Consider the following 18837-nt stretch of genomic DNA (forward strand, 5'->3'; position numbering starts at 1 on the left):
AAGTCACCGCTGACTGCTTTTATCAAACGTGAGGGAAAAAAACTACAGGAAATAACACAGGTCCTCTGGAGCCACGTTCACGTTGGCTCGCGCTCACAGCGCACACGTGGTGAAATGAAGCTGCTCTGAGTCTTATTTGAATGTTGGGGCTTCCAGACAGGTGGGTGAAACCACAGGAGCAGTGTGGGGGGGTTTATGTTTTTTACGTTTGAGAAATCCGTCACTAGTTGTAAAAACTCAAGCTTTTGGTTTGGACTGTTGTAAACAACATGGCGGCCTCTGTAGAGAGGACCTGCTCATCTGAGGGTTCAGAAAAGAACAATTTGTACAATTTAGATGTAGCGAAAACATCAGCTGTACTATTATAGATTATGAGATTGTTATTACTAAAAGACACGTTTAGCTGAGATTGGTGAACATTTCTGATCTACTTTCTATAGACTGTGGGGAGGTTCAAAGTACTCTATAGTAATGCTTACCATAGGCTTTTAAAGACAGTAAGAAGTAAAAAGTACATTTCCCTCTGAGTGGTACAGGTAGGTAAGAATGCTGATATCCAGATGAACTCAAACAGAGCATTTGGGGAAATAGTCACAAGGCCAGAATAACCAGTTATGACACAACAGAGCAAATTTCTTTGGTTCTAATGCCTCACAGGCAGCCACTGTGAACAATTTATCTTCTGAGAATTTACATTATGTACACCACACACACACCATATGACACCCAACCTGAGTTGCAATACTTGTCAGTTAGGTTTTGGTAATTTAACTAATACAATAGAAAAAAGTGCTATTTCATTTGGAAAAAAGAATCTTTACACAACAGGGCGGCAACCTTATGGAAAAAGAATGGCACTCAGTAGAGCACATACCTCCGACAAGGCCCACCAGTCCTATTAAAGTCAATATAGATGCTATATAGATTTTTGTACTCAAAGATATCAGTTCCCTAAATCTCTTTTTTCATCAAGAGTCATTAATTATTCCCTGGAAAATTGTAAAATGTTGAAAAAACATACTTCCTGGACATGCACCAAAATTCAAAGGGTTCTTTCCTGAGCCATAGTGTATACTTCTGGTTTCACGGTGTAATCCTATTTTCAAACAAACCATCCAACAAACAGACAGGGGAGAAATCATAAACTTCATAATTGCTAGACTGTGAAGCTTGATTTTTTGTGTCTGGGGATCTATGGGCAATCTCCCACTTTCTACAACAAATCCACATCTACAGAATCTAAGTCTCTCATATATTAAGTTTAGTGCAAAGTTTTGGCTCTTTAATGTTTAGATATTAACCCATTATACAATATGAATATAAATACCAACAACGCCCCTCCAAGCATATAGTCAGAGTCTTAGAGAACAAGCTACAGAGACAGATGGCGTGGCCTGTGCAGAGCCCTGATCATCTACATTGTGAAATAAGTCTGGGATTACATGATGAGGTGACGACTGTGACACAGACTAATTCCCCAGACTAATTCCAGTGCAGCCAGTTGTGGTGAGTTCAGATGTTTGAACCAACCTCCTTGTCAAATACTTAGTCTTGAAAATGCGAGAAGTGTATGTTTGAAGAATAGGTGTTTTAAAGATAAAGGTTAGTCACACTAAATAAACATTTTAATTAGTTATTTCTTTTACTGCACTTAATATGAAGTTAACTTTCCATTATTTTATTCTTCTTTCAATCATTTTACTTTTAGAGCGTAAACCTTTAAAACAGCACTGCACATTTAGGTCCTGAAAAACACGAGAGCCTATGAGTTTGGGTGTTCAGTTATTCATTTTTAGTAAGAACTGAGGTATGATGTGAAAACACAACAAATTAAACTCTGAAGTGTGAGTGAAGTGAAGATGGACAGAAAGTTCAGTTTGCTGAGTGGACGTTTAGTTTAGGGGAGGGGTAGTACTGCGTTTAGCCGACAGGGGGCGACAATGTCCCCGAGGAGCTTCCACTGTGAGCCGATAGAGGAAGAGCCGCTGTGGGTGCAGCTCGTTAGCCTGAACGTCGCTGTTAGCAGGCAGCAAGCGACTCGCACCGTGTGATTATAAAAACTCATTTGTGTTCAATAAAACCTGGGACCGGAGCTGTGACCGAAACTCTCCAACGACCGCTTCGCCAAGATGAGCTTCCTGTTGTAAGTAAAGTTAGCAGCTAAGTTAGCTTCGTTGCGGTTAACGTTAGCTTCGCCTCCACGAACTTCCAGCAAGGCAAATCGCTTTTTAAAGTTAGACACCGTCACAGAAACCAAACCGGATGACTCACAAGCTTGACTTGTGCTTGAATCACGTTTTCTTACGCCGGGCCATCATTCGTCGTCGCAACATTATCGGTGTAGTTTAATAGTTAATAGTTTCCCTGCACCGGCCAACCATAACTTTTTTAACTAGTCTAGTTACGTGCTAACCTAGCTAGCTGGTATTTAATGCAAGCTCACGGCAAAGCAGACAACTTTGCTCATATAATCAGTCTATTCCCAGATAAAGGTAGACATGTTGATCACAGTCATCCTCTACACCTTAGAGTGGATCAACCTAGTTACTAATTGACAAGTATTGTTGTGATCTGTTGTTTACACTGTCGCACTTGTCTTTCCTGTTTGTTGCGGGTATGTACGTTACACAGTCACCACTATGTCACAGTGAAAACAGGTCAGAACAAGTATATGGCTTGACAAATGCATCACGTTGATAGATGGTCAACATAAACCCTTCCTGCTGCTGCCGATTGCACAAACCAGACCGGAAGGATCGTCACATGTGAAGGCCCAAGTGGAGTATCTGCTCCCACGCAAGCCTTGGGTTATGTACAGACAGTTGCTAAGCTCCAAGACGTTTGTCTCTCTGCAGTGGCAGTCGCTCATCCAAGACCTTCAAACCCAAGAAGAACATCCCGGAGGGCTCCCACCAGTATGAGCTGCTGAAACATGCGGAGGCAACACTGGGCAGTGGCAACCTGAGGCAGGCTGTCATGCTGCCGGAGGGAGAGGATCTCAATGAGTGGATTGCTGTCAACAGTGAGTGGACAAAAAGATAACTTAGTAATAAATACATAGAATACAATAATATTATCATTATTACACAAACAACTGTTGATTTAGGCAAAACAAGATTAAGATGAGCGTTTGAATCAATATGTTGTAGTCAGACATGTCCAGGCATTTTGCCACTATGGTGGTAATTTTTGAGTTTTCCTTTTACATTTGAAGAGTGAAGCATGAGATTGTGCAGATCAGACATGTTAACAACAAAAGGAAAAAAGATTTTATGTTTGTCATGTGTCTGAAATATTATTCACCCATCCGCTTGTTTGCAGTGAATTATCTGGACGTTTTGCCATTATGTTCTCACATGCTGGCATTTTCCAGACATTTTGCTTGGCAGGTAACATTTCAGCAAAATTTCAAGAAAATGTCCAAAAGTAAAAGTAAATGTCTGGATCAAAAATATGAAAAAATTTTATGTACATGATTTCATTAGAAATAAAAATAATTTACTCAAGAATGTGAAGAAAGAGAGCACATACCAGATATTCAAAAATGTGGTTGCACACTCATTCTTCAGGTTGAAAAGGCAACTATATGCCTGGTTAAATAAAACCTATTATGACTGTATAGTATTAGTATCATTGGTGTTGAATGTCATATCTGGAGAACAAAAAATAACAGTCTACATTTCTTTCAGCGGTGGACTTCTTTAACCAGATCAACATGCTGTACGGCACCATCACTGAGTTCTGCACTGAGACCAGCTGCTCTGTGATGTCTGCTGGACCAAGGTATTTTTTTAATTCTTTTTGGCTACAGGGCTTCTAATGGACCTTTTTTTAACAGAATACATTGTGACATGACACAGTAGGAAGAGCTTTCAAATGCTGCTGTGCTGTCACATGGTCATGGTTAACTGAGACACGTAAGTAGAAAAACCCCACTGTTAATTTTATCAGTTACGCTAGGCTTACTATGACTAGTCAAAGTGTCGGCTGTGAAAAACACTATTGTCAATACACTGCCTGTAAATGTGGATTAACTTTCTCTGCATCATAAGCACGAGGAACAGTCCGAATCAATAATCAGAAAACAGCACAGTTTCATTTAGCTATAAATACCTCTTATTATCAGAAGATCCTCCCACTTCTAAAGACAATGCAGTATCGTGTCTCTGTCAAAGAACAAATTAAGGATTTAACAGTAACTAATGAGTGCATGTTAGTTTATTCACGAGTTATCAGAGGTGCACTTTTTACTTGTTATAGTGTTTGAAGCTACGATGAATTCTTTTTGACCTCAAGAGCTTGTTCTGGCTGAAACTTAATTCTGATTACAACTACTTAGTAATTAAAGTTGAATTGAGTTTGATTTTCAATTTCTATAATCTATTTCAATTACATCACATTTAGTGCAAAACCACCATTATAGAGTTTTGATGCAACATCATTTTAACTTTAGGCCAGTGGACTCATTTATGGTCCTGCTAAGGGTTAGTTTAAAGTTGGAGTGAGGTTAAAGTAAATGAATTTGAATGACATCATCTGAGTGTCACATGAGGAAAACAGGAATTATACTGTGCATCTGGTCCCTGCAGAGGCTGTTAAGTTAGAATGTAGATTCGGCACTTCCTCTTTCCCCTCTACAGCCAAGACTGTCTACAATCTTTAATCAGGAGGAAGAGACTGGGGTTCACTTCCCGTTAACATATTTGCCAGCAACAATATGACTGTAGACATTTTCGCATTTCCCCCTTCTGCTCTGTTTTATGTTGTCTGCTACCAAATGATGATTTCTTATCGGACGGAAAAGTAGAACTGAGCACATGTATATAAGTAGGGTTTTTTTATATTTGAGTGCCAGTTATTTTGCTCCCTTTCTGTAGATATGAGTATCACTGGGCTGATGGCACCAACATTAAGAAACCTATCAAATGCTCTGCACCCAAATACATCGACTACCTGATGACCTGGGTGCAGGATCAGCTGGATGATGAGACGCTGTTCCCCTCCAAGATCGGTGAGAAGTATTTTTTATTTTCAACATTTTAGCAAACTGTTTCAGTTCAGGCTTTTTGTGGTGATACTGATTGCAGGGTTGAGCTTATGATCTCCACGAATTTCACAGCAGAAGTTTTCTATCTGTAAAGTGCAGGGACAGAGAAAAAAAACATTGTGTAGTTGCATTGTTCTGCAGAGGACTAAACCACTACATGCACCAATTATATTTAATTTGGATGTTGTCTTCCCACAGGCAAAGTTGAAAAACATAAATGTCACTTTTTCAGATTAAGTTTTCCATCTCTGCTTCTTACATACTATTTCTTTCTATTTATCTAACAGTCTCTATTTCATTTGATATAAAGTGTATGTTTGTCTGTGGTGAGTTAAAATTAGCCATTCAGAATGTTTTTTTCATGAGAACTTCTGCAACCAGATACCAAACATATCTGTACAGGCTCCACTGTCAAACATTCAGAGTGCATTCAGAAAGGATAAGGGCAGTGGTTTTCTGTTTGGTGAAGAGGGATCTATTTTGGTGTATTGGATTTGATGAGCTGACTTTCAGTTCTAATAGTGTTGTCAGTATTCATGCCCCGAACAGTGTAGGACTTATAAACCTTTCTAAACATCGCCCATTTTTAGAAAAGTAAAGCAGGACAGTGTCCCTACACATACAGACAAAGCAAAGCAGTGTAATGTTATTTTCAGTCTCCTGATTTGAGTCCAGCTGATTATTTGTCTCACGTGAAGACCAGATGGACTATAATCTTGCTCCAATGACAGCTGAGAGCCTCAGTGGATGTTGCTCTTCTCTTGACATTGCTTTCCTCTGACCCACAGGAGTTCCCTTCCCCAAGAACTTCATGTCTGTGGCCAAAACCATCCTGAAGCGTCTGTTCAGGGTTTATGCTCATATCTACCACCAGCATTTTGACTCTGTGATGCAGCTGCAGGAGGAAGCTCATCTCAACACCTCCTTCAAGCATTTCATTTTCTTTGTTCAGGTGATTATCCAACTATAACCTGTTTTTAAATCACTGATGTGAATCTAAGACCTCGTCCAGAACCGGAATTAATATCCATCCTGAGTGATCCGATCACAAGTGGTTGGCTCAAAGTACAGTTCTGAATGCGTCCTGAGATCAGATCACTCAGAACACATTAGGAGGTGTTCTGACATGTGGCCACATTCTTTTCGATGTGTGAACACCAATCTGTCCTGGGCCACACATGAAAGACCTCCTACTCAGCTGACCTCCTCTGACCTGCTCCAGTTTCACAATAATTCAAACAAATATTTTACGCTTCTCATCACCATACGTTGATTTGTTTGTGGTCTGCACCACAATTTCAACACCAAATAACGATACTTTTCATAAATTGGTAGAATCATTTTTCTACAGCTTTGCATTCATACATTACCTTTGTCTTGATCTGATCACAGGAGATGCATTCATGATATATTTTAATGCGAGCAGACAAAATGACACCCCGTTCAGACCTGTGTTTAACATACGTCTTGGACGATCCGATCACAAGTGATCAGATCTATGTGCATCAGTTCAACCTGACATTCAAATGTGTCCCCACAGGCTTCCAAGGGACCGGTGGGTGGGCGGGTGGGTGAAAGAGGCAAGGGGGGCTGATTAATGATGAAGATTTTAATTTTAAACCATAAAAAGAGAAAATCAATATTTGGTCAATGTTGATATTGTGGTGATGGCTACAAAAAGAATCAAGGCATGGTAAACACTGACTGAACACTCACTGACTATTTTTAGTTCACTAGGACACTGAGGTCACTAGTGGACGTCAGCTGAGCCAGCCTTCCTTCACCCCTTCATTTGACCTCGACTACTTTTGTGTGTTTTCGAAGGTGATCAGTATCAGAGAATGATTTGCATTGATCAGTGTTGACACTGATATAAATAACTCTTGTTTTTCGACTTGTAGGAGTTCAACCTTATCGACAGGCGAGAGCTTGCCCCCCTGCAGGACTTGATTGAGAAGCTTGGATCCAAGGACAGATAGACATTTCATCACATACAGTATCTCCTTTTTTTTCCTCCAAGTGTTTCCTTTTTTCCTTTGTTCGTCTTTGTGACCTCTGCTACCTCTACAACTTCTTGTCTCAGTTCTAACAATCTGTGCCTTCTTTTCATCTCCTCATTGTTAGTAATGTATTTTCTTTTCTTTTATTCCCTCAGTTGTCTTTCATGCTGTCTTTGAGCCTTTTTTCAGTTTTGCCATTTTAGATCATAAATAGTGCAGTGTAGAAATGTATTTTTCACAGGACTGTATGGTTAGCAACTGACTAAGGGAAACTTACTGCATTTTACATTGGACCAAGGACATTTTGGAAGTTAAAGTGAAAACCAGCTTTTTCCGTCAGAGGTGTTATGATTGTCTAAAAACTGTTTAGTTATTTAGCTGATTTTCTTTTTTTATTGACTTTTAGCTATTGTAATTACCTTGACTGACCAAATATCCCAATATTTGATTTTTTGGAATGTCTGTCATTAATGTCCAGTGGAGGGTCACAGGACAGATAGCGAGATAAGTATTGACATGAATCCAGTCTTGATGACTTACTGTGTCAATAAAAGTGTGTAGAAGGTATTTTCAGTCCAACATGAAGGCAGAAAGAAAAAAGAAGTGATAAATATTGTATAGCTCTGTGTCACCAGCTTGTTGACATCTGATATCCCACGTACAGTGGAGTCCAAAAGTCTGCGACCACTTGAATGGGAAGGTTATCTCTCTCTCGACTTTTAGACCCTACTGTGTGTTAACATGCTTCTGATTTACATGCTTAGTAATGACACAGTCATGTGTTAAAGATCGTGAATATGATCTTGCCCCACAAAAAACAACATTTTCGACTGCATAATACTGCATTATTTCAATTAAGCCATGCAATATTGTGTTTTCCACATTTTCTCGGCTATTTTCTTAATTAAAATTGTTAAATACAAGATATAGTGCTTAAAGTAGTATCTTAAAATCTACGACTTATGATTATTAGCAGCTTAAAGCTTATATAAGGACTCTATAAAGGAGCTCTATGGTAGAAATCATCAACAGCTAAAATAGTCAAATGTGAATTTTTAGTTTTACAGTCATTTTAGTTCCTTTCTGTAGTGCCGATTAATTGTGGAACTCTTAATGTTTGTTCTTTCAATGCTGGTACTAATATATATATTTTTTCTATAAATATTTTCCCCTGGATTGGAAAATGGAGCAATATCTATTGCACCTGTGAACGGTAAGGATGAGTAACCTGAGATGTATGTAGTATTTTGACAGATGCCTTAGTCTTGGTGCATGTATCGTGGTCATTTCCTGTGCTTCCCTCAGGCTACAGCAGCGGGGCTGTTTGTACTGCCATCCTCTTTAAAAGCTGATAAAGCTAATATTTCTGATGAATGTTCTTTTGGCAAAGTTTGAGCAAGGAAATCAGTCCATAATCTTCCTCATGTTGGACCTAAATTCTTATGAGACAATCATTTAACAATTAAGAGCTGTTAGATCATTTAAATGCATCACCAGGAACCAACCAATTGAGGTGGAGAAATGTCAGAATTTCTCCACCTCATCAAATTGGTTGGAGTGTTGATTTAATTGTTTACCACTTTTCAGCCATTTGAAAAAAGTTTGTTTAATTATCTTCTAAGTGTGATTTATCCACTTTTTGCCCCTCAATTTGCTTGATTTGAAAATTTAAAAAATCAAGCCAGCATCCATTAGGTTACTCATCCACGGGCATATTATTTTATTTGCAAGACCGATTTATTTTACAGATTATATATGAATATACAATTCGTCCTTTCTTTCAATCAAGTCACATGTTTTTGAAATGTATTGCTTTTTTCCCCCTCACATTTTGTTTATAAACGTTTGGCACAGGTTTACATTTCATATTACATTGAATACAAATTGTTTTTCAAATGAAGAACAAGGGCTTCGAAATGAATTAAAAAGTTTTATATATATTTTCAATAATGGTCCAATCATTGGGTGGTCATTTTGACTGGGAAGAGGTGCAAGGATTTTTGCATTGCGTCCCCCTCAAACATTTTTTTTGTAAATAGTATCAGTGTTTTATCTGAACAAAACTGTGCCTTACAAAAATGGAAATGTCTTACATTGACAGTATTGGTGGAACAAAAACTCAATAAATGCTGAAAGGACAATGTTGTGTTGATTTTTCATTTTGTGTGTATTGAATATCTGGAAGATTGTGCAGACTTGTGCAAAAGATTTGTGTTTTAGATCTACAGTGAACTACTGATTCATACTGTTCAGCAGATTTTGTTGTTTGTAAAGCGGCCTTGGGTACCTTGGAAGGCGCTCTACAAATCTATTATTATTCATTCTTTTTATTCTTTTTGCAAACAAAATACCTTAAACACAGTTTTTGGAAATTTTATTATTATTATATTATATTTGTATTACACATTGAATTTAAGGTAACATTTTTTTAAATACTGGGTGAATAAATGTGAAATGAGCTTTGACCTGAGACATTTGTTGAAATATATTTTCAGGTCACAGCTGTAATAAAAGAAAACGTATATTTATTTATATTAAACATGAATTTATCACAATAATAAAGGACATTTTATAAAGTCTACTTACATATTAGACGTCGGGTCGAAGGTTAAAGCAGTGGTGTCACCCGGAACGTTTTTATGAGAGCACAGAATATTCAACCAATCAAATTCCAGCCTGGCGATATATTTGAGAAATTGTGCCCCGAGTGAGGACTTGTAGACACCTTTAACCCTTAACCTCTTTCTTATATGCTCCCCGTATCCACCCCCTCCACCAGCCCTTCATTTAGTGCGTTCAGCTAAGATGTAGGAAAACAAACTGTTGTCGGTTTCGACTCGATTGTTCCAATGTTGAAGGAGCCGTAGTGGGATCTACGTAGACATCCTGCGAGACTTCAGACGGGACATAGTTGTCGGTCCGTGCGCACAGGGCAAGGAGGAAATACCGAAGTATTTTTTCAGGCTAACGTTCAGTGGTTAGTTGTCCTGCGAGTTTCATCTTAGTTTTATATTCTGAAAGAAATCCCCTCATAAACGCCGAGCTGTCGCCATTTTGCCTGCACCGAGCGGCAGGAGCCCAGGAACCCGTCGTTGCGTTAGCTTCCCGGCGCTGTAGCTACTTCGTAACATAAAGTTAAAGTTAGCTAGCATCAAGTTAGCGGCGCTACGTGGTGGTTGCTGGCCGCGTATCTGATGCTAAGCTACACGGTTAGCTGAGGCCAAGACATCGGACATCGTCCAGCTTCTTTGAGGGACCTCGAGATGCGCGCTGATTAGAGTTAAACGGGAATTTCCTTGCTGCTCCAAGCTAGCACTGTCAGCTAACGTTAGCTACCTGCCTGGATACACGGTAAGAGAACCGGAAGAGCTGTCAGTTTCATTTGCTTACGACAGTGATAGCTACATGTACTCTTTACGTCAACACTGATAGTTCACGGTTTGATTCATGGTGAGTATTTATAAATCAGCTCTGTTAACATGAGTTGAATTAACTTGACGCATCGTAACTCGCCACTCGTGAATCAATCCGTAATGAATTCCTTCCTGTCGCTACAAACTAAGCGTGTTTACCTTTTGTGAGCAGCAAATATAACTGAACCAGAGAAATCTAACGTGACTCTATTGTCCTCAGGCTTTGGCACAGTCATGGCAGATGAAAATACACAGTTCTGTGGCAATTGGTAAGTAGCAATAAGTTGCATGAAGGGATGGATCTGTTTGTTAATGTGGGGGAAAACGGGAAAAAAATCGCTTTTATGGTATGTTTTTTTTTTTTTTAGCAAACACGACATTCCAGAGGGTAATTTTACCACCCATGAGATCCACTGTCAGAGAAACATCGCCCTGTGTGGGGTGTGTCAGGAGCCAGTACCCCGGTCAGATCTGCAGGATCACATGCAGCAGGAACATACACAGGTAACATCTGAACAGAAATACTGCAGACTTCAGCATGATGTGCTACTTTATAGGGTCTGCTGAATGCCTCAAGTTGGAAATATGTGATAATCCAATGAATCTATTGCCAAACCATGAAATCACTAAACCTTTGACTTGTGTGAGTTTTATATCTCACTAATTCAATTTCCAGTTTGGATTGCAGCCCCTATTGGTGTCAAAGTTACAACAGGGTTAATGTCTTACAGGAAGAAGTCTTATAACGATAATTGGGCCATATTACAGATTGAACAAACCATCTTTTTTTGCACAAACACACATATATTTTTAGTAATTACCAATGCTTTAAGCAGTCTCCTCTTACATATAGTAACTGTATGCTCCCTAACGTAGCCTGAGCAAAACTGAAGAAAACTTCAGAGCAGCCACATACTTTATGTGACCTCAATAATAATAATACATTTTTTTTATAGGCACGTTTCAGAGCACTCAAGGTCACCTTACACAGCAGATAAAAACACAACAATGTATCAAAACATCAATAAAATAATAATTACAATGAAATGAACAGTAAATAAAAATGAAAGACAATTATACTGAAAAAGCCCCCGTTTAAAAAGATGAGGTTTTACATGTGATTTTAAAAATGGAGAGAGAGTCAATGTTTTGAAGGTCTGGTGGGAGGGAGTTCCAGAGGCGGGGGGGAAGAGTGGCTGAAGGGTCTAGATCCCATGGTGGTCAAACGGGCAGGTGGTATAGTGAGGTAAATGAAAGAAGAAGATCTGAGGGTGTGGGAGGGTTTGTCAATGTGCAGGAGTTCAGAAAGGTGGAGCGAGATTGTGGCCTTAAAGGTGAGGAACAGAATCTTAAAAACAATGCAGTATTTGACCAGGAGCCAATGAAGCTGCTGAAGGACTGGAGTGATGTGATTAATGGAGGGGGCTCTGGGAGGGATGCGAGCGGCAGAGTTTTGGACTAATTGAAGTTTATGAAGGTATTTATTAGGGAGACCAAAAAGAAGGGAATTACAGTAATCAATGCGGGATGTAACCAGGGTGTGGACGAGAATGGCGTCGGTGTGAGGGATGGGCAGAGACGATTAATGCTGTTTAGGTGAAAGTATGTGGACTGGGTAACATTATTGATGTGGGCTACGAAAGATAGAGTGCTGTCCAGGATGACACCCAGACTCTTAACCTGAGGGGAGGGAGAAACTAAAGATTTGTCAATATTGAATGATAGATTGTCAGATTTTGATATGGTGGATTTGGTGCCAATATGGTGTTCAAATGATCACCCTGAGGAAATTACTAAAATGAAACAATGTCAGACCTAAACAGAAGAATTGCAAACTAAGATCATTTTCTCTTTCATTTGCAGATTACATGCAAGTGTGGTTTGAAGATTGAGAAGAATCATTTTGACGTTCACCAGGTATTGAAGACATTTTGATTTCCCATGTATATGTTATTTAATTATCGTGGTTAAAACATTTAAATATGCTTCTTCGTGTTTTGTGTCTCCTTCAGAGCTCTGAGTGTTCTCAGCGTCTTGTCCCGTGCCAGTACTGTGAACTGGAGCTTGTTTTCAGTCAATCCAAAGAGCACGAAGATTATTGCGGTACCCGCACTGAGCCCTGCCCAAACTGCAAGTGCAATGTAATGTTGAGGGAGCAAGCTGTGCATCCAGTCTTATGTGGGAGCCTCACACCTCCCCAAGAGAGAAACAACAGCAGGATGAGTCGCAGTCCACTTGAGCCACCGTCTCCAGGGACATGGTTTGAAGCCCACTCCATCCGAAACATCATAAAAGACCAAGAAAGAGGCTCCAAGAATAACAACGTCAGCGCGGCAGAACAACACGCCTTTCCCCGTTTGTTTGATCCCAGTGCGTATAACATTACGAGGGGACCTCAAAGCACAGAAGACTGGGAGAATGCTTCACAGAGAAACACATTCAGTCACTGTGAGTTATATCACTGACCCATTCATTATTTAATTTTCTGTGAGGAAAAAACAAAAAACTTATTGGCCCAAAAAATGTCAGTGTAGCTTTAAAGAACCGTAAGAGTAATTTAAAGGTCCTATGTGGAGATATCATGTTAACATGAGAAAGTTATTACGTTATTACATCCAGTAACCTCCCCCATAAAATATTTGTGGTGGGTTATAATGAATATTTAAAGCTTATAATGAATATTTAAAGCTTGCATTGTTTACATCCATCTTCTGTTGCTGGCTGTAATCTATCCTGCCATTGAGGGTGCAGTGTTACACTTTGTTATTTTTACACACGAGTGGACCAGCAGCATGAATGGTATCGTGTCATCTGTGTCCTTGAGTGTTTGTGTTTCCGCACGATACAAACAAAACAAGGACCCACAAAAGTGCTCGAGATATCTGTACATCTTGACCACACAAAAATATCTGACTGTTAATGTTACTGTCAGCTTTTCCTTTATGTACTGCAGTCTTTGAAACATTTTACTGGCAAAGGAAAACTTCAACAGAACCAATCCTAAAATATTTATAGATTTTCTCCCATGACTGAGCTTAAAAACGAAGTTGCTGTGCTGTTGCTACCAGCTGTAGTTGTTTATATCTCTATACAATATTTTTTTTTTAGTGCTGGGGCAGAGAAGTTTTCAGAATAGCAGCTCCACGTGGCAACATGTCGATCAGACACGTGACGAGGACTCATCAGGCCTGGACTACATGTTGGCTCTCAGCCTGCAGAGTGATGGAGAGTCAGTGGCCGGAGGTATAGACAGCAACCTGTGGAGTGATATCTGGGATCACAAGACATCTAACACCTCGGTAAACTCTGCACTCTCTCCTCCCAACAACAACTTCCCGCACTTCACTACAGGGATGAGCACAAGTACAGTCCAGGACCACGATCAAACAGGTAACAAGCACTGATTAAAACATATTAAAGTTGTTTATTTTGTCACACTATTAAATGTTTAAAATATTGTGTTATAGATGCCATGCTGCCTTGTGAGTTTTGTGAAGAGCTGTTTCCAGAGGAGGACCTCATTTTGCATCAGGTGTGAGATGCAACTTAAATCTTTCAGAATCTCTGCCTTTTCATGCTTTATAATTTAGTTCTTTCTGACTTTCATATAAACCTGTACTTAAAAGTTGTTTTAATTACTGCCAAAAGACAAATTGAAAGTGAATCGGAAAATGAGCTGCTGATCCTTAGGTCTTTAGTCCTCTTGGATGCAGAGATGCCTCAAACACTTGCTTTGACCCACATTTTTCTGTGCTGCTCTATTTTCTGTAAAACATGTTCATGGGCTGCTTTCCTCCCTATTATGTTTCTACAATCTAATGGTTAAGAAATAAATCTGGGTGTGCACAAATCTAATCGTTGCTCAGATCCAGTCAGATGTCACATGGCGAGCAAACATTTGAAGACCTGTTCTTTATTTGTGCTTCACAGTGTTTTACAGCCTTTTACTGTTTGAACATGTGACTCTCTTCTCCCTCTCAGAGGAACACAATAACCCGATCACAGAGTCAACCTATCACCCCTCTTCTTTGTTTCAGACTGGCTGCAGCCCTGCCTCCGCTTTTGCGTCTTTCAGCAAGCAGCCCACCTCTCCGCCGAAAGAGGACAGGATGAGCAGGAATGCCTCAGGGCTGATGCACAGCCTCCCTAACACGCTCGCTTCAAACATCCCCACTTTCCCTCGGTCCCTCTCCCCTGCCTCTTACAGCCCTCCAGCCAGTCCACTAGAGGGCGATGTGGTTATTCCATGTGAATTCTGTGGCGTTGTTCTAGAAGAGGCTGTCCTTTTTCACCATCAGGTTTGTTGCTGGTGGCACAATATTAAACATTAAAGAGCAGGAAACAAGTACACAGCCACCATCTAAAATTCTCATGTTTTGTGATGTCTGTGTGTGTTTTGCCTCCAGGACAAATGTGACATGCGCCCTCAAACTGCTCATCCACTGAATAATATAACAAAAGCATCCATCAGAAAACCACTGAGCCCTCCAGATCAGAGAGTAAAGCAACAAGGTAATGTATAAGATGTATTCAGAATAGTGAAGCATTACTAATGTATAGATATACCCTAGGGTTTTTGACTTAATTATTTTATGTGAACACCGTGTGTAATTTAAACTGTGGTGATGAGTCTCCTGTTGCAGCAAGAAATTTTTGTGTTGGAACAAAAAAAAGGATTTAAGATTTCGAACCATTAGCCTTGTCTAGAGCTTCCAATTGTCGGCTTTTCAAACAGTTTATACTGATGAACAGTCTATAGTAATCAATGCATCATTTCAAATGAATGGCGATTCGGTCTCATAGTCAGTCTATATAATTATTAATAGACAATTCCTTTGCAAGAAATACTATTGAATCATACCCTTGGAAATCTACAGCTTATATTTGACTGTGACATGGTCATTTCGGCAGTGGTGTTGTTGTGTGTGTAATTTTTTTATTTTACGTGTATGTAACAAATTAGCATCCAGTTTAAAACCTCGATGTGTGAAGACAACACGTGTTTGTAAAGTGATTTATGTGAATTTGATAGCAACTTCTAGAGCGTCTGTAAATCTGTGTGCAGGGTTTTTATGGTCCTCTGGTCTGTCTGTATGTGTTTTGTTTTATATGCTTACTTCATATACTGTCCACATACAGCTGACTTCTTGGATGAGGACTTTGGATTTGACAGAGATGCCGCACCAGGAAACAAACCAAGGGATTGGCAGAGAGGCTACATTGGACTGCCGAGTCAAAGGAACCCGTCCAACAGTGAAGTTTTAGTGAAGAACAGACCTTGGCAGAGCAGGGAAGCAGAAGGGGCTCAATCATCTTTCTGTGACTCTGACACTTCAGCCTCTACATCTCTAAAGGGGTAAGAGCAAATATCAAATAAGTTTTTTTAGAGACACATTTTGAAAATTCAAATTGAATTTGAGTGAATAGACTTACGTATAAAACATTTTTGTAATGTTATTAATAATCTAATTTGCTTTTTTCCACCAGACCACATCCACCAGAAAATAAAGAAGGGAGAGGCAACAGAAGTAATCCAGTGACAAAGGTAATGAATGCAACACATAAGTTAGCTAGACAAACCAAAGCAAGACGCCTTCTACTCTTTTAACATAAAAACAAAAAATATAGCATGATCTGCATCATGAGGGCAGTGACTATCGCACTACTTAAACTTTTGAAATGGTAATGTCAGAGTGTTATTCTCGACCAGGTTACTTCACCTTAGCTTCAACTATAGTGAAGTGTTAGTAAACCTGGGACTCTGATATTCCTTCATATTTCTCGTATGTGACGTTATTATAGATTTCATTCATTATGGTCTTAAAATGTCTTTTATTGAACTGGTTGAAACCTGTTGAAACCCGGAATGTGCAACGATAAGGGATGACTGTATGGGAAAGAAGGTTGCCTTTTAAGGAGAGACACACACACACACAAGTTTATAAAATATGTTCATGTATTTCCATGAGAAATATAAGGTTGCTGAGGAGAGAGAAAATATTATTTAAATAAACAGCTATTGCCTGGTCATTTAAGGAAAACTCTCCCGGGAACAGAGCTACAGTTTATATTTCTGTACCACTGTATGTACTTTCTTCACAGAATGAAGAAACCACAGTGTCAATTCTGCTTAGGGCAGATTTTCCCCAACATATATTCTGTACAATGATTTTTTTCCAATTGTAATTCTTTTTCCATCTGCAGTTGCCCAAGAAGCAGAATGAAGAGCAGCAGGACGAGTGAGAGCACGAACATGTGGAGAAAGAGTAAAACCAAATCTCCTACTCTGTTTTCCATAAATCTCTTTGCACACTTGTGAAAATCAAACATATGTATCTGATAAGTGCCTGTGTGAGTATTGGCATCTTGTAGTTTTATTAAAGTCTGAGTAAGCAATTTGGTTGTTATTCACGCATATTCTGCTTTATTTCCAGATTTGCAAATGTTTGTATGTCTAACATTTAGCTAAAATGAATTCTACCCACAGTAAACTTTGATTTGATTTTAACTGTACAACGCCATGGCTCTATGAACATAGAGGACATCAAACACAGTCACATGACTTTGTGGGTGTGCACTTGACTTAATCTTTACTTTGTTACTTCAGCCAAGGACGTGTTGTATCCACCTGTGTCGGCCTGTTCTCTGGGCATTTCTCTGTGTTCCTGTTGGCGTCTGCATCTCTTTGTAAGCTGAAGCACTTTGATAGATTATTTTGTTAAAAAAGGGCTTAAGGAACAGATTTGATAAAATGATGCATCTTTGACCAAGAAAAAAACATTAACTGTATTATTTAACATTTGTTTTTTTTTATATTGATAAAGATCTGTCTTTAATACTCTTCGGTAATATTTTAAATCATATCTGTAGAACTGTAGACGTTGTGTTATGATGATTGGCTTATGAAGCAATGTATCCTGTTCCCACCTTCTTTTAAGTAGTCTGTATAAATGTTGTGTGTTGTTCCTTTAAAAATGATTTAAGATTATAATATGTGTTTTATTCATCCTCTTTAGAAAGACGTATCAAATAGGCAACCTTGTGCCATTGACAGTTGAGTCAGCAAACTTCCCCTCTAATGAAAGACAGCATCAGAGTTAAATGACATCTGATCAAGTAGACCAAGTAGAGAGCAGCAACTAATCAGTGAAATCATCTGGTGTGGGTTGGCTATTAAATGGACTGACCAGCTGACAAGTCCTGTTAAAGAACAACTTTCTTCTCTTTGACTTGTACGGTTATTAAATGTTTTAATAAGGACGTTCATGGCTCCGATTTTTTATTCTGTTGTGTCTCCTTCATGCCTCTACAGTTTTTTTTGTTATGTTATCAAACCTGGGTAATAAAAGCTCAAATATCTGTTTTTAAATGCCCATATTTAAAGTCATTTAACCACTTCATCAGCTTCTCCTTCCTCATCTGCTGACTTTCATACAGTATATAGTGATGAATGCTGTCGAAGGAGCTGGGACACCAGAGCAGCATTTTTATGTATTTGTTGTGGCATCAGAAGCAAAGATAAGATTCCTGTCACACCAGGATCCAGCATAGGTTTTGTTGTGACAATGGAAAAATGATTTTTTTTCCCACTATCAACATGAAGTTGCTGATTGTGGGAACAGTTGGGTTTCTCTCTCTAACATTTTTACTTTACTCTGTGAAGTGCCTGTACGGTGTAATGTGGTACCAAAATAAAATTAAACTAATACAACTGTAAACTAGAATGACACTCAGTAGAGCGAAGTCCGAACAGGTCACTTACAAAGCCATATTTAAAACCACTAGACCCAGCTTTAGATTTGGATCTGCACCAAGTGGCACACACTCACAAATATCAGTCCAAACATGCCTGTTTTTTTCTCATCGAGATGCATGAATTATTCTTTGAGATGTTAATGAAATGTTGAAAAATGCCCGATCTATCAATGCTTAAAAAAGTGAAAAAATAATAATTCTGGATTTGCCCCCTGAGGAGGATCTGCAGCAAAGTTTAACGAGTTCTTCCCTGACTCATACCGCATCATTCAAGTCTAGCTATAATCTGTTCTGTAGTTTTCACGCAATCCTGCTAACTAAGACACAAACTGATGAGAACAGGTAGACATAATATGTGATGAGTTTACATCCGATGACTGCTACTGTGCAGACTCTGGCAACAAATGACATCATTGTTGTTTATATCAGGCTCTTTTGGCTTCACTTTTGGATATTGGGAAGAAGTGGAGACATGCTTTTCATCTTCCTTACCCTTAACATTAGCTTAAACCTAATCTTAACTTAAAGTTAACCTTAAAACATGTCTTCACCTTTAAATGTGATGATTCTTCTTATGGGGACTTGATTTTTTTGTCCCCATAATGAAGACAAGTCCCCATGA

The 18837-nt window shown here is 39.1% G+C and overlaps 2 protein-coding genes across 3 annotated transcripts; both read left to right on the forward strand.

The window, feature by feature from the left end:
* The first annotated feature begins 20 nt into the window (after positions 1 to 20).
* mob1a (MOB kinase activator 1A) lies at positions 21 to 9188 on the forward strand. 2 transcript variants are annotated; one of them, XM_069523714.1, is made up of 6 exons: positions 21 to 160; positions 2856 to 3022; positions 3690 to 3783; positions 4878 to 5011; positions 5836 to 5999; positions 6949 to 9188. In XM_069523714.1, exons 1-6 carry the CDS (start codon positions 141 to 143, stop codon positions 7024 to 7026), a joined length of 657 nt encoding a protein of 218 aa, XP_069379815.1. In that variant the 5' UTR covers positions 21 to 140; the 3' UTR covers positions 7027 to 9188. The 2 variants fall into 2 exon arrangements, with proteins under 2 accessions (XP_069379815.1, XP_019956566.1); XM_020101007.2 differs by lacking the exon at positions 21 to 160 and adding an exon at positions 2002 to 2143.
* A 540-nt stretch (positions 9189 to 9728) lies between these two features.
* On the forward strand, positions 9729 to 17720 carry trafd1 (TRAF-type zinc finger domain containing 1). The gene is made up of 12 exons (XM_020101080.2): positions 9729 to 10398; positions 10681 to 10729; positions 10829 to 10964; positions 12324 to 12377; positions 12473 to 12908; positions 13569 to 13850; positions 13928 to 13992; positions 14498 to 14758; positions 14867 to 14972; positions 15600 to 15816; positions 15948 to 16005; positions 16665 to 17720. Exons 2-12 carry the CDS (start codon positions 10695 to 10697, stop codon positions 16701 to 16703), a joined length of 1689 nt encoding a protein of 562 aa, XP_019956639.2. The 5' UTR covers positions 9729 to 10398; positions 10681 to 10694; the 3' UTR covers positions 16704 to 17720.
* Positions 17721 to 18837: the final 1117 nt, after the last annotated feature.

The sequence above is a fragment of the Paralichthys olivaceus genome, chromosome 4 (genome assembly GCF_024713975.1).
Source record: "Paralichthys olivaceus isolate ysfri-2021 chromosome 4, ASM2471397v2, whole genome shotgun sequence".
In the NCBI taxonomy this organism is placed as follows: Eukaryota; Metazoa; Chordata; class Actinopteri; order Pleuronectiformes; family Paralichthyidae; genus Paralichthys; species Paralichthys olivaceus.

Bases quoted from the DNA above. Each gene is read 5' to 3' on its own strand.
- mob1a (XM_069523714.1), top strand. From the start codon at position 141: ATGTTGGGGCTTCCAGACAG. The intron at 3,784-4,877 runs GTATTTTTTTAA...CCCTTTCTGTAG, and splicing joins GTGATGTCTGCTGGACCAAG to ATATGAGTATCACTGGGCTG. The intron at 5,012-5,835 runs GTGAGAAGTATT...TCTGACCCACAG, and splicing joins GCTGTTCCCCTCCAAGATCG to GAGTTCCCTTCCCCAAGAAC.
- trafd1 (XM_020101080.2), top strand. From the start codon at position 10,695: ATGGCAGATGAAAATACACAGTTCTGTGGCAATTG. The intron at 12,909-13,568 runs GTGAGTTATATC...TTTTTTTTTTAG, and splicing joins GAGAAACACATTCAGTCACT to TGCTGGGGCAGAGAAGTTTT. The intron at 15,817-15,947 runs GTAAGAGCAAAT...TTTTTCCACCAG, and splicing joins GCCTCTACATCTCTAAAGGG to ACCACATCCACCAGAAAATA.